The following is a 15,506-nucleotide window of genomic DNA, read 5'->3' as shown; positions in this document are numbered from 1 at the left end:
TTTTTTTTTTTTTTTTGAAATGGAGTCTCGCTCTGTCCCCCAGGCTGGAGTGCAGTAGCACAATCACGACTCTCTGCAATCTCCACCTCCTGGGTTCAAGGGATTCTTGTGCCTCAGTCCTCCCAAGTAGCTTGGACTACAAGGGTGCACCCCCATGCTCAGCTAATTTTTGTATTTTTGGTAGAGACAAGATTTCGCCATGTTGCCCAGGCTGGTCTCGAACTCCTGACCTCAAGTGATCTGCCTGTCTTGGCCTCCCAAAGTGTTGGGATTATAGGTATGAGCCACTGTGCCTGGTGACATTGTCTTGATTATAGTTGTTTTATAGTATGTCTTGAAATCACAAAGTGTGAGTCTTTCTGCTTGTTCTTTTTCAAGATTTAGCTATTGTGGGTCCCTTACGATTCCATATGAATTTCTGAATTGACTTGTCAATTTCTTTCTTTTCTTTTCTTTTTTTTTTTTGAGACGGAATTTTGCTCTTGTTGCCCAAGCTGGAGTGCAATGGCGTGCAATCTCGGCTCACCACAAGCTCTGCCTCCCAGGTTCAAGCGATTCTCCTGCCTCAGCCTCCCACGTAGTTGGGATTACAGGCATGCACCACCACACCTGGCTAATTTTTGTACTTTTAGTAGACATGGGGTTTTTCCATGTTGGCCAGGCTGGTCTCAAGTGATCCGCCTGCCTCAGCCTCCCAAAGTGCTGGGATTACATGCATGAGCCACCACACTTGGTGACTTGTCAATTTCTACAATGAAATGAACTGGGATTCTGACGGGGATTATGTTGAACGTGTAGATCAATCTCCAAAGTACTGCCAACTTGACAATGTTACATCTTATGATCCATGAACAAGAGCTATTTTCTACTTATTTATATCTTCCTTCTTTTAAAAATGTTTTATAGGCCAGGCATGGTGGCTCACACTTGTAATCCCAGCACTCTGAAGGGCCAACATGGAAGGATTGCTTGAGGTCAGGTTCAAGACCAGTGTGGGTAACACAGGGAGACTGTCTCTACAAGAAATTAAAAAAAAAAAAAAAAATAGCTAGGGATGATCGTGCATGCCTGTGGTCCAAGCTGCTTGGGAGGCTGACGTAGGAGGATCACTGGAGCCTGGAAGGTCTAGGCTGCACTGAGCCATGATTGCACCATTGCACTTGCTCTCACTTCAGCGCAAGCCCGAGAAAAAAAAAAATCAATTAAATCATTTAAAAGGCCAGGCTGGGCACATTGGCTCATGCCTGTAATCCCAGCACTTTGGGAGGCTGAGGTGGGTGGATCACCTGAGGTCAGGAGTTGGAGACCAGCCTGGCCAACATGGTGAAACCCCGTCTATACTAAAAATACAAAAATTAGCCAGGCTTGGTGGTGCACACCTGTAGTCCCAGCTACTCAGGAGGCTGAGGCAGGAGAATCTCTTGAACCTAGGACTCAGAGGCTGCAGTGAGCTAAGATCATACCACTATGCCCCAGCCTGGGCAACAGAGCAACACCCCATCTCAAAAAAAAAAATTAATTAATTAATTGATTGATTAAGGCAGGCGCGGTGGCTCACGCCTGTAATCCCAGCACTTTGGGAGGCCGAGGCGGGCGAATCACAAAGTCAGGAGATCGAGATCATCCTGGCTAACACGGTGAAACCCTGTCTCTACTAAAAAAATACAAAAAATTAGCCGGGTGTGGTGGCACACACCTGTAGTCCCAGCTACTTGGGAGGCTGAGGCAGGAGAATCGCTTTAACCTGGGAGGCAGAGGTTGCAGTGAGCTGAGATCACACCACTACACTCCAGCCTGGACGACTGAGTGAGACTGTTTCAAAAAAAAAATAAAATTAATTAAAAAAAAAAAACCAAAAATGTTTTACAGCTTTTAGAGTATAAGTTTTACACTTTCTTTTACACAACTGTCAGAGGATGGAAAAAAAAAGATACTTCTCTTGTTATAAGTATTTTTATTTTTTAGGTTATAACAAATGGAATTTTCTTTTTTTTTTTGAGACGGAGTCTCACTGAGTCTCACTCTGTTGACCAGGCTGGAGTGCAGTGGCCGGATCTTAGCTCACTGCAAGCTCCGCCTCCCGGGTTCATGCCATTCTCCTGCCTCAGCCTCCCGAGTAGCTGGGACTACAGGCGCCCGCCACCTCGCCCGGCTAGTTTTTTGTATTTTTTAGTAGAGACGGGGTTTCACAGTGTTAGCCAGGATGGTCTCGATCTCCTGACCTCGTGATCCGCCCGTCTCGGCCTCCCAAAGTGCTGAGATTACAGGCTTGAGCCACCGGGCCCGGCAAATGGAATTTTCTTAATTTCCTTTTCAGGTTGTTCGTTCCAAGTGGATACATTTACAACTAAGTTTTGTATAATGACCTTGTATCCTACAACGTTACTAAACTAATAATTTATTAGCTCCAATACTTTTTTAGTGGATTCCTCAGGGTCTATATGCAAGATCACATCATCTGCAAACAGAAATGATCTTACTTGTTCCCTCCCAATATAGATGTCTTTTATTGCATTTTCTTGCCTAATTGCCCTGGCTAGAACCTCCAGCACAATGCTGAATAGAAGTGATGAAAGTAGATCTCTTATTCCTAATCTTAAGGATAAGCATACAGTATTTCACTATTTTGTCTGTTTGTTTGTTTGTTTGCTTGTTTTGAGACGGAGTCTCGCTTCGTTGCCCAGCCTGGAGTGTGCAGTGGTGCTATCTCAGCTCACTGCAACCTCTGCCTCCCAGGTTCAAGCAATCCTCCCATGTAAGCCTCCAGAGTAGCTACGATTACAGGTATGCACCACCTTACCTGGCTAATTTTTCTCTTTTTTTTTTGTATTTTTAGTAGAGACAGGGTTTCACCATGTTGGCCAGGCTGTTCTTGAACTCCTGACCTCAAGTGATCTGCCCAACTTGGCCTCCCAAAGTGCTAGGATTACAGGCGCAAGCCACCGTGCCTGGCCTCAGTCTTTCACTATTATGAAGTTAGCTGTGGGTTTTTCATAACTACTGTTTATCATGTTGAGGAACTCTTCTCTTCTTATTTAGTGTTTTTATCATGAAAAACATGCTGAATTTTGTCAAATGCTTTTTCTGTGTCTACTGAGATGACAATGTGATTTTTGTTTTTTATTCTATTGATATTATGCATTACATTATTTACATTAATTCATTTTTGGACGTTAAACCAACTTTGCACTCCTAGAATAAATCCTGGTTGTTTATGGTATATAATTCTTTGTATATGTTACTGGATTCAGTTTGCTAGTATTTTTGTTGAGGATTTTTGCTTCCACATTTGTAAGATATATTTGTCTATAGTTTTATTTTCTTGTAATGTCTTTGTCTGATTTTGGCAACAGGGTAATACCAGTCTCATAAAATTCATTTATAAGTATTTTCTCCTCTTTTTTATTTTTGAAGAATTTGTGAAGAATGTGAAGAACTGTAGTAATTTTTCTTGAAATGTTTGGTAGAATTCAGTGGTGAAGCTATCAGGACCTCTAGTAAGTAGAGCCTAGGCTTTTCTTTTCTTTTCTTTTTTCTTTTTTTTTTTTTTTTGAGATAGAGTCTTGCTCTGTCGCCCAGGCTGGAGTGCAGTGGTGCGATCTCAGCTCACCACAACCTCCAACTCCTGGGTTCAAGTGATTCTCCTGCCTCAGCCTCCTGAGTAGCTGGGACTACAGGCGCCTACCACTATGCTTGGCTAATTTTTGTATTTTTAGTAGAGACAGGGTTTCACCATATTGGACAGGCCGGTCTTGAATTCCTGACCTCGTGATCTGCCCGCCTTGGCTTCCCAAAGTGCTGGGATTACAGGCATGAGCCACTGCGCCCAGCCTCTTTTCTTTTTTTTAAGAGACAGGGTCTCACTCTATCATCCTGGCTGAAGTACTGTGGCACAATCATAGCTCACTACCTCCTCAACCTCCTGGGATCAAGTGATCCTCACAACTTAACCTCCTGAGTAGCTGGGACTCCAGGCTCACACCACCATGCCTAGCTGATTTCATATATATTATGTATATCTTAGAATTGGGGTCTCACTATGTTGCCCAGGTTGGTCTCAAGTTCCTGGCCTCAAAAGATCCTCCTGCCTTGACCTCCCAAAGTGCTGAGATTACAGGCAACAGCCACTGTGCCCAGGTCTCTCTCTCTCTCTCTCTATTTATTTATTTTTTAATGGTACATTATCATACCAAAACTTACATTTTTAAATTCCATTCGACTCATTTTACTAAGCATATAAACAAATCACACATAACATAAAATAGAAAATAATACAAAAACTTCCTTTGCTTTTGGAAAACAGCTGAGAAACAACAAAATTCTTTTCAGAAATACAGAAAAAAATTGTTTTTGTAGTGTAGCTAATATGCCCTTCCTTAGACATTAAGACACTTTCCTGTTTGTAACCTTAATGCAGCCATATTTTTACTCTTTATAAAAATCAAGGCTCTCAATAAAAACAGTATCTCACTCACTAATAATTAAAGTGCTTCACTGAAAATGTAGTCATACACACCAATTTCTAACTTCTTAGAATACTCTGTACAATCAATCATAATCACTGAAATGAATAACTGCTTGACTAATCAACTATTGATTAGTCCACAGTGCCAAATACTGAACTGAGGTTCCTGGTTTGATGGCAAGGCCAACCTTCATCCCATTCTCCCGATTGTCTTTAATCAAAGTCCCTGGGTTCTCAGTAGCCTCGAGCTGAAAGATGTACTGATTGGCTCCTCTTATAGTCACTGGCTTTACCCACTGTTCGGGCTTGGACACCATCACGTGCGTGTTCGTCCATTACATCCAGGTGGAGATAAATCGACCTGAGAGTCTAGCATCCAGAGGTACTGGGCCCCTAAATTGGCCAGGTAGCGTTGAAGATGGACGGGCCAATCTTGCAGCCCGATGCCATACACTGATACCCAAGAGCAAGTTACTCCACAAATCCCCTTAATTACTAATTTAATATCTTTACTTGTTATAGGTCTATTCAGATGGTGTCTCTTCTTGGGTCAATCTTGGTAGTTTATGTCTTTCCAGGAGTTTGTCCATTTCATTGAAGTTATCTAATTACTTGGCATTCAACTGCCATTTTACTTTTTTTTTTTTTTTTTTTTCAGGTAGGGGGGATGGAGTCTCGCTCTGTCACCCAGGTTGGAGTGCAGTGGCATGATCTCGGCTCACTGCAACCTCTGCCTCCTGGGTTCAAGTGATTTCCCTGCCTCAGCCTCCCAAGTAGCTGGGATTACAGGCGTGTGCCACCATGCATGGCTAATTTTTGTATTTTTAGTAGAGACAGGGTTTCACCATGTTGGCCAGGCTAGTCTCAAACTCCTGACCTCAGGTGACCTGCCCACCTCGGCCTCCCAAAGTGCTGGGATTAGAGGCGTGAGCCACTGCACCTGACGTATTTCACATTCTTTTTATTTCTCTATTCCTCCTTTACTACTTTCTATTAATTTAAGTGCATATTTTCTAATGAAACATTTAAATTTATTTAACAATTATTTCACTAGTTTTTCAGACTTTTGTTTTTTTAGTGGTTGCTTTGGGATTTACTATGTAATCTCAACATATCAGAATCAGCTTCAGATTGGCCGTGCATGGTGGCTCATGCCTGTAATCCCAGCACTTTGGGAGTCCAAGGCGGGCGGATCACCTGAGTTTAGGAGTTCAAGATCAGCCTAGCAAACATAGTGAAATCCTGTCTCTACTAAAAAAATACAAAAATTAGCCGGTGTGGTGGCGCATGCCTGTAATCCCAGCTATTCAGAAGGCTGAGGCAGGAGAATCACTTGAACCCAGAAGGCGGAGGTTGCAGTGAACCAAGATCATGGCATTGGACTCCAGCCTGGGCAACAGAGCAAGACTCCGTCTTGCAAAAAAAAGAATCAGCTTCAGGTTTATACTAGCTTAATTCCAGTGATATATAGTCATATTTACTTAGGAGTTATTCCTATATAACTCTATTCCTTTTCCCCCTTTTTCATGGCCTTATTGTTATACATATATCTATTACATATTCATCTATTAAACTTACATACCCAATAAAAGATTTTTGTTCTGTTTTGTTTTTTGAGATGGGAGTTTCACTCGTTGCCCAGGCTGGAGTGCAGTGGTACAATCTTGGCCCACTGCAACCTCTACCTCCCCGGTTCAAGTGATTCTCCTGCCTCAGCCTCCTGAGTAGCTGGGATTACAGGCATGCGTCATCACGCCTAGCTAATCTTGCTATTTTTAGTAGAGACGGGGTTTCTCCATGTTGGTCAGGCTGTTCTTGATCTTCTGACTTCAGGTGATTCGCTCGCCTCGGCCTCCCAAAGTGCTGGGATTACAGGTGTAATCCTAGCATGGTCAAAATGTTGTTATAGTTGTTATTTTAAGATCTGTAGCCATTTCCTTAGCCCATAGAGCTTTGCTCCCACCCAGCTCCTTTGTGCTGTTATTGGCAAATGTATTACACATACATTTTTTGTAAGCCCAACAAAACATTAGATACATACTGTTTATATGATTGTTTCTTAATCAGTTAAGAGGAGAAAAATATGCATTTATACTGTCTTTCGTAATTACATAATTACCTTTACCAGTGTTCTTTGTTTATTTGTATGGATTTAAATTACTGTCTGGTGTCTCTTGCTTTCAGCCTGAAGAATTTACTTCAATATTTCCTCTAGGGCAGGTCTTCAAGCAATAAATCCTCTCAGCTTTTGGCTTTTGTTTATCTGAGAAATTTCAACTTTTGTTTATTTTTTTCTTTATGAGATGGAGTCTCACTCTATTGCCCAGGCTAGAGTGCAATGGTGCAATCTTGACTCACTGTAACATCTACCTCCTGGGTTCATGAAATTCTCCTGCCTCAGCCTCCCAACTAGCTGGGATTACAGGTGTGCACCACCACGCCCAGCTAATCTTTCTATTTTTAGTAGAGACAGGGTTTCATCATGTTGTTCAGGCTGGTCTTGAACTCCTGACCTCAGGTGACCCACCCACCTCAACCTCCCAATGCGCTGGGATTACAGGTATGAGCCACTGCGCCCGGCCATCATCTTCATTTTGAAATGTCCAGTTCATCTATATCTAGCTTTGCTAAATACAGGATTCTTAGTTGATGGGATTTTTCTTTGAGTATTTTGAAGATGTGATCCCACTGCCTACGGCCCTTACGGTTTCTACTGAGAAATCTGCTGTTAATCTTATTGGGGCTCCCTTGAAAGTGATAGATCCTCTTTTTCTTTTGGTTTTCAAGATTTTCTTCTCGTCTGTCAGCATTTTTAGCATGATATGTCTTTTTGTGGATCTCTGTATTTATCTTACTTGGAGTTCATTAAGCTTTCTAAATGTATAGGTTAATGTTTTTCAAAAAATTTGGGAAGTTTCAGCCTTTTTTTTCCAAAGGTTTTTTCTGCCTCCTTTTCTATCCTCTTCTGGTATTCCCATTATGCATATGTTGGCATGCTTAGTGATCTCCCACATTTCTGAGGCTCTGCTCATTTTTCTTCATTCTTTTCTTCTAATCTTCAGCATGCGTAATCTCTATCAATCTTTTTTTTTTTTTTTTTTTTTTTTTTTTGAGAGTCTCACTCTGTCGCCCAGGCTAGAGTGCACTGGTACAATCTCTGCTCACCGCAACCTCTGCCTCCCGGATTCAAGCAATTATCCTGCTTCAACCTCCCAAGCAGCTGGGATTACACACACCCACCATCATGCCCCACTAATTTTTGTAGAGACAAGGTTTCAGCATGTCGGCCAGGCTGGTCTTGAACTCCTGACCTCAGGTGATCCACTCGCCTCAGCCCCCCAAAGTGCTCCCAAAGCCACTGTGCAGTGGCTGAGGCAGGAGAATTGCTTGAACCGGGGAGGCAGAGGTTGCAGTAAGCCGAGATTGCACCACTGCACTCCAGCCTAGGCAACAGAGCGAGACACCGTCTCAAAAAGAAAAAAAAAAAGTCACTAATTCTTTCCTCACCCAGTTCAAATCTATTATTGAGTCCCTCTAGTGCATTTTAAAATTTGTTATTGTACTTTATTATTATTTTTTTTCTTTTTTTGAGATGGAGTCTCACTCTGTCACCCAGGCTGGAGTACAGTGGCGCAATCTCAGCTCACTGCAACCTCCGCCTCCCAGGTTCATGCAATTCTCCGGCCTCAACCTCCCGAGTAGCTGGGACTACAGGTGCCGGCCACTACGCACAGCTAATTTTTGTATTTTTAGTAAAGATGGGGTTTCACCATGTTGGTCAAGCTGGTCTCGAACTCCTGACCTCAGGTGATCCGCCAGCCTCAGCCTCCCAAAGTGCTGGGATTACAGGCGTGAGCCACCCTGCCCAGTTGTTATTGTACTTTCAACTCCAGAATTTTTATTTTTTTATAATTTCTATATCTTTATTGATATTCTTTAATTGATGAAACAGTGTCATACTGTCCTTTACTTCTTTGTCATCATATTTTCCTTTAGTACTGTGAAACTAATGGCTAGTTTCAAGCCTTTTTCATTAAATCTGGCCCCTTGTCTCACAGGCAATTTCTGTTGCCAGCTTTTTTTCAGTGTATGTGTCATATTTTCCTGTTTCTTTGTATGTCTCATAATTTTTTGTTGAAAATGACATTTTAGATAATATACTATAGCAACTTTGGGGATTGGTACCCCCTCTCCAGTGCTAATTGTTATTTCTTTAATAACTGGCTGGATTATTTGAGTGAAATCCATTTCCCCTGAAGAGTGTTAAGGCCTATGATATTGCTCTTCAGGGAGGTGCAGCTTTGGGTATGCCCACAGTCACCCTGGGATGACAGTGGTTTTGGTAGGGTTCTCTTCTTTTTTCTCCTTGACCACACCCAGGTATGACGCTCCACTAATTGGGGTATATTGTTCTATTATTTTCAACAACGCACTGAGGCATAACTTGCTCTTGCTCTACAAACTGATACAATCAAATTGTGCCTGTTTGGAGGAAAGCATTTTTTTCCACCTCCGCCACATACTTTACTTTTCAAATTGTTTTTTATTGATTCATAATAGTTGTACATATGTCGGGGGTACCTGTGGTATTTTGATACATTAATATACAAGGTATAATGATACAACCAGGGCAGGAGGGACATCCATCACCTCAGAGGTCTGTGGTGCATGTTTTATTTTGTTTTGTGACAGGACAGAGTTTCACTCTGTCACCCAGGCTGGAGTGCAATGGCATGATCTTGGCTCACTGCAACTTCCACCTCCCGGTTTACGTGATTCTCTTGCTTCGGCCTCCCAAATAGCTGGGATTACAGGTGTATGCCACCATGTCCAGCTAATTTTTGTATTTTTAGTAGAGACGGGGTTTCACCATATTGGCCAGGCTGGTCTCGAACTCCTGACCTCAGATGATCTGCCTGCCTCAGCCTCCCAAAGTGCTGGGATTACAGGCGTGAGCCACCATGCTATGGTCAACGTTTGATCCTTATTCTGATCCTAGAAGGGCTTCTCCCAGCTGTCTTATTCCCCAATTCTTTCCAGTAAACCAGGAGACCTACAGTCTAGGCTGCATTTCCATTAAATCCGTAGATCTCCCAATTGCCTCTCATCAAAACCTTCACATCTCCAAATTGCCCTTAGGCATGAATTTCTACACACTGTGTTGCAAATGAAGTCACTACCATTGGAAAGAGATTAGGAGCTATCTGTTTTAGGGCCTGCTTCTCTCCTCAGGCAAAATCCCGGAGAAAGGCTCTGGAGCTGCGGGGAAGGAGCGTGGAGAGCTTCTGAGAGATAGCCGCACTCTAGGAACTGAGCACTTGGTGGAAGGAGGCAGGGGAACACAACAACCTGAGGCTCAGCCTGCTAGAACTGGTGGATGAGCAATTGGGGCGCCAGTAGTTTCAGTATGCCATGCCCAAGGTACAATCCTGTTCCACAAGTAGGGACTAGGTGGAAGAAGGGAGCTCCAACTTTAGCTGGGCGCAGTGGCTCACCCCTGTAATCCCAACACTTTGGGAGGCCGAGGCAGGTGGATCACCTGAGGTCGGGAGTTCAAGACCAGCCTGACCAGCATGGAGAAACCCGTCTCTACTAAAAATACAAAATCAGCCAGACGTAGTGGGGCAAGCCTACAATCCCAGCTACTCGGGAGGCTGAGGTGGGAGAATCGCTTGAACCTGGGAGGCGGAGGTTGCGGTGAGGCGAGATCGCACCATTGCACTCCAGCCTGGGCAACAAGGGCAAAACTCCGTCTCAAAAGAAAAAAAAAAGGGAGCTCCAAATTTCAATTGCACTCACACAGGTTTTAACCTCAGCAACAAGCAGCTCTGGGTAGGATAAGAAATGCTGATGTCCAGCTTTTCTTGGGAAGAAAGCATTTGATTTGGGAGCTGAGGGAGCGGTGCCCCATGTTTCGGTTTGCAATAGTCTGGAGTAGAAGCTCTACCTCACTAAGCTAGGAGTGGGTAAGGAGGGAATGATCTTGGTTCAAATACCATATCCTCTCATCTTTCTTACCGAATTTGTAGATTTTCTTGAATAGGTGTTTCATTTGTTGTTTGCCCTCAGGACCATTGCCAAAGGGTTTAAATAGTTGATTTTAATAAAGAATTTTTGGGCCAGACATGGTGGCTCCGTCTGTAATCCCATCACTTTGGGAGTCCAAGGCCAGCGGATTGCTGAGGTCAGGAGTTCAAGATCAGCCTAGGCAACATGGCAAAACCCTTGTCTCTACAAAAATTAGCTAGGTGAGGCTGGGCGTGGTGGCTCACACCTGTAATAGCACCACTTTCCCACCACTTTGGGAGGCCCAGGTGGGCTGGTCACGAGGTCAGGAGTTCAAGATCAGCCTGCCCAATGTGTTGAAACCCTGTCTCTACTAAAAATAGAAAAATTAGCCAGACGTGATGGCACATGCTTGTAATCCCAGCTACCTGGAAGGCTGAAGCAGGAGAACTGCTTGAACCTGGGAGGTGGAGGTGGCAGTGAGCCGAGATCGCGCCATTGCACTCCAGCCCGGTGCACTTTGGGTGACAGAACGAGACTACATCTCAAAAAAAAAGAAAAAAAAATTAGCCAGGTGTGGTGCACACACCTGTGGTCCCAGTTACTCAGGAGGCCAAGGCAGGAGGACTGATTGAGCCACGGAGGTCAGTCGGGGTTGCAGTGTGCCATGATCACACTACTGCATGCCAGCCTGGGTGGCAGAGTGAGACTGTCTCAAAACGAAATAATTTTCACCAGTTTTACAGAGGAGTGGGTTCCCTAAGCTGTCATGCTGGAAGCTGATCTTATCTAAGGCTGCTTTTGTGTTACAATGACAGAGCTGAAGAGCTGAATAGCTCCAACAGAGATTCTCTAGTCTACAAAGTTGAAAATATTTACTATGTGGTCCTGTACAGAAAAAGCACGCCAACCCTTGGTTACTGCTGCCAATGCTGCTGGTCCACAAACCACACCTTTAGTAGCAAGAACTTAAATTACTTGAGAAGCAGTACTGTACTGGCTGTGAGCTTAGTTCAAAACCCCACCTTGCCATTTACTAGATAAATGGGTTTGTTCTGAGGATTAAATGTGCAAATGTCTGGCACTTTGAAAATACTGAACAATTGATAGCTGTTAATCATCATGTTGGAAACTATGTGGAAAGTAAGTATGAGATATTATATCGTTCTTCAAAGGGTTTTTTTTCCAGAATATGTAAGCTTTAGAAAAGGAAAACAAGTATTGGCTTTCCAATAAACAAGACGCAACTTCTAATACCTGGGTACATAACAATATTACCTAATGAAAGAATAAACTTTCAAGCGTTTAAGCGTAAGCCTAACTTAAGCCTGACACTGAAATCCGGAATTTTCTATCACAGGAGCATCCAGCTTCTTCCAATAACAATGAATGAAAATAACATTCAGGAAATGCTAAAACCCAAAAGCCCTAAAAAAAGCAGCAATCATCTTTAACATTAGGTTTTGGGCCTAGTTGGCTCCTTCCGGTTCTGCCCGTCTCTAGCTACACCCATTAAGATGATATAAAGAGAACCTCTCGAGTTTCCACCTCGACTGTCACCGCAGCAGTCGGGGCCGCCGGCCGGTTACCTCGCAATTGAACTCCATCTCGGCGTCCATGGTGACGATCCGCACGGTGAACGTCTTGGGTTGCTTCCTCTTGAGAGAGCTGAAGCTCATGCGGGAAGCGATGGCCCCAGCCATGGCTCGGGGCTCAGGCCCGGGACCCTCGCGCCCCAAGGCCTGCACTCTGAGCCCTTTAGCCCCCCTGGAGTTGCTGCACAGGCCTCAGGGCCACCATGGTGGACGGCTGGCCGGCCCGGGAACGGTCTGGGCTGCGCGGGTCCCCAGCGGCCAGCATGGGCCGCGAGGACCCTGCCCGGGCGGAAAGGGGAGTTGGGGGGCGGGCCCTGACGGCTCCTGGGAGGGCACGGGAGCCGGGACCGTCGGTGCAGGCGCGACCTGGCACTCCGGGATTCAGGCCGGAGATGCCGGGGGCGCCTCGGGACGGGAACCCTAGACGGCAGCGGCCCAGACTCTGCGCGCCTCTCAGCTGCAGACTAGGGTCGCGGGGCCGCGCTGCAGTCGGGCGCGTATGCGCGCGCGTGGCTGTCACCGTCCTCACTCCGCGCGCCCGCGGGAAACGTACCCTCCCCACAGCCCGGGGCCTGCTCCCGGCCCCGCCCTCAGGTCTCCCAGACCACTACGCACAGCGCAACCGAACCGGAGGCTGCCGCCTGGTTTCTGCGACCTGGATGCTGCGATTGGCTGGGAAGACCAAGGAAGGCAGGACTTTCCCGCTCCGTCCCGCCTCCTTCGGGGTGACTCCACCAATGGAAAGTTTCACTCTAACTGCAATCGCAGGCCTGGGCTCGGCGTTGAGTGGCTACAGTGGCAGTCACTCCGAACGCTTTTGTGCCACTCTAACAAGACTGGTTGAGGCGGCGGACCTCCGCTGTCTTTTCCCGGGAAACCACGTAGAAGCTGGATCCCGGGAGCGGGAATTGGGTCCTTCGTTGGCCCAGGGAGGGACTGTCTGGGTTCAAGTAGGCTCCGAGTGTGGCGCCCCAGGGGATCGCACTTCGGACACCCGGCGAATATTCTTGTTTGACAGTTAATCACATATACCGACCCCTAAGCTTCTCAAACTTTCAAGACCCTTGTGGAGGCCTGTTAGATTTGCTGGCACTTTCCGCCCTATCCCTCTGCTTCCCTTTAGAATCATTATGTTTTGGGGGGGAGTGGTGGGGGACGGAGTTTCGTTGTTGCCCAGGCTGGAGTGCAATGGCGCGATCTCGGATCACTGCAACCTCCGCCTCCCGGGTTCAAGCGATTTTCCTGCGCCAGCCTCCCGAGTAGCTGGGATAACAGGCATGCGCCACCACGCCCGGCTAATTTTGTATTTTTAGTAGAGACGGGGTTTCTCCATGTTTGTCAGGTTGGTCTCGAACTACCCACCTCAGGTGATCCGCCCGCCTCGGCCTCCCGAAGTGCTGGGATTACAGGCGTGAGCCACCACGCCCCCCCTAGAATTAATATTAATGGTTATACCTACCTCGTGAGGTTGTTGAATTTCAGCGCACTGAATACATATAAGGCTTTAGAATGGAGCCTGGCATCCTATGAAATTGCTGAATTTGGGTGGAAAATGAAAGCATTCTTCATTTTATACTCTGATGCCCATTTTTGAACCATATTCATGTATTATTTATTTAGTGTCATCAAGGGTTGTAACGGGTGTAGGGGGATAATTATACCTTACTGTACTTAGATAAATTCTATTTTAAAATAGCTCTTAGTAGTCAAATAGGGACAATTTACTGTGTTTTTTCTTTTGTTTTTCGTTTTGAGACAGTTTTGCTCTTGTTGCCCAGGCTGGAGTGCAATGGGGCTGTCTCGGCTCACTGCACCCTCCGTCTCCCAGGTTCAAGTGATTATCATGCCTCAGCCTCTCCAGTAGCTGGGATTACAGACGCCCCCCCCGCCCCACCACGCCCGGCTAATTTTTGTATTTTTAGTAGGAACGGGGTTTTAGCATGTTGGCCAGGCTGGTCTCGAACTTCGATCTCAGGTGATCTGCCCACCTTGGCCTCCCAAAGTGCTGGAATTACAGGCGTGAGCCACCGCGCCCCGTTTTCTGAGTTTTAACTGAACAATAATCTCTCCATAAATGTTAACTAGCGTTAACATCACCCCGACTCCACAGGTGAAGATACCGAGAGATATGATGGAGCCACTCGCTGGCTATAATGCAGACAGCGAAAGGTAAAACTAGGACTCAAACCCAGGTCTGTCCCACCCAGAGCCTGCCGGTTAGCACTGTGCTGCCCTGCTTCCAAATTATCCCTACTACAGACTTGGGAAATGTGAATTACAGTTCCAGAGTACTCAGCAGACATTGTTGCTGTAACGGTATATTAATGGAATAAATCTAGCTCTTCTGCACGGACCCCTGCTGTGCCAGGAAGCACCGGCCAGGCCTCAGGAATGGTTTGTTGCCACAACCAGTGAGGCTGCTGTGGGAACTTTATGTCCTGCCTTCTGCTAGCAAATTCTCCCCATCAAAACTGATTGTTTGGGGCCGTATGGGCTTAGCATGGGAGTGTCTTCATTATCATCGCTTCAGGTGGAGAGAACTGGGCTGGGTTTTCTGGGCTCCCCACAGGGACAACAAATCGGCTGCTGATAGAAAATACGTGACACTGGCCGGGTGCCGTGGCTCACGCCTGTAATCTCAGCACTTTGGGAGGCTGAGGCGGGCGGATCACAAGGTCAGGAGATCGAGACCATCCTGGCTGACACAGTGAAACCCCGTCTCTACTAAAAATACAAAAAATTAGCCGGGCGTGGTGGCGGGCGCCTGTAGTCCCAGCTACTCGGGAGGCTGAGGCAGCAGAATGGGAAGGCGGAGCTTGCAGTGAGCCGAGATGGCGCCACTGCACTCCAGCCTGGGCGAGAGTGTGAGAAAACGTCTCAAAAAAAAAAACGAAAAAGAAAAAAAAGAAAAGAAAATACGTGACACTGGGAACCCAGTGAGGAGTAGCAAAAGGAGGTGGATCAGACAGCAGGGACTAAAAAGTGACACCGATGATCGGTAATAGCTCATTTTTATGGAAAGACTTACCAGGTGCTAGGCACTGGGGTAATTGCCAAATTTAATGTTCCCGAGAGGACATATAGCTAGACATGTGGATTTGAATCCCAGAAGGGAGGTCAGGGCCAGGAATAAAAGTAGATGTGATAGAATATTATGCTGATAATAAAAGTGCCATTCACAGGCTGGACACAGTGGCTTACACCTGTAATCACAGCACTTTGGAAGACCAAGGTTGGAGGATCACATGAGGCCAGGAGTTCGAGACCATCCTGGGCAACACAGTAAGACCCCATCTCTACAAAAAAATTAAAAATTTAGCCAGTGTGCACCAGGTGCGGTGGCTCACACCTATAATTCCAGCACTTTGGGAGGCGGAGGCAGGTGGATCACTTAAGGTCAGGAGTTCAAGACCAGCCTGGCCAACATGGTGAAACCCCGT

At 45.8% G+C, this 15,506-nt stretch overlaps 1 protein-coding gene and 1 pseudogene across 8 annotated transcripts in view; both read right to left on the bottom strand.

Annotated features, from left to right (window-relative positions):
• NF2 (neurofibromin 2) overlaps nucleotides 1-12,628 on the bottom strand; it is a 101,859-nt gene extending 89,231 nt beyond the window's left edge. For 3 of the 8 annotated variants that reach the window (XM_033233162.1, XM_033233163.1, XM_033233161.1), the window contains exon 1: nucleotides 12,061-12,626. In XM_033233162.1, coding sequence (XP_033089053.1) covers nucleotides 12,061-12,174 — 114 coding nt within the window. In that variant the 5' untranslated portion in view covers nucleotides 12,175-12,626. Of the gene's footprint in view, nucleotides 1-12,060 lie in introns of all 8 variants that reach the window. The other 5 variants (XM_033233165.1, XM_033233164.1, XM_033233159.1 and 2 more) reach the window with 5 other exon arrangements.
• Nucleotides 3,980-5,116, bottom strand: LOC117096160 (annotated as a pseudogene).
• Nucleotides 12,629-15,506: the final 2,878 nt, after the last annotated feature.

Source organism: Trachypithecus francoisi, unplaced genomic scaffold (assembly GCF_009764315.1).
Source record: "Trachypithecus francoisi isolate TF-2019V2 unplaced genomic scaffold, Tfra_2.0 Lachesis_group14, whole genome shotgun sequence".
In the NCBI taxonomy this organism is placed as follows: Eukaryota; Metazoa; Chordata; class Mammalia; order Primates; family Cercopithecidae; genus Trachypithecus; species Trachypithecus francoisi.
Note: the sequence above shows the minus strand (reverse complement) of the source record. Positions and strands in the feature narration are given on the sequence as shown.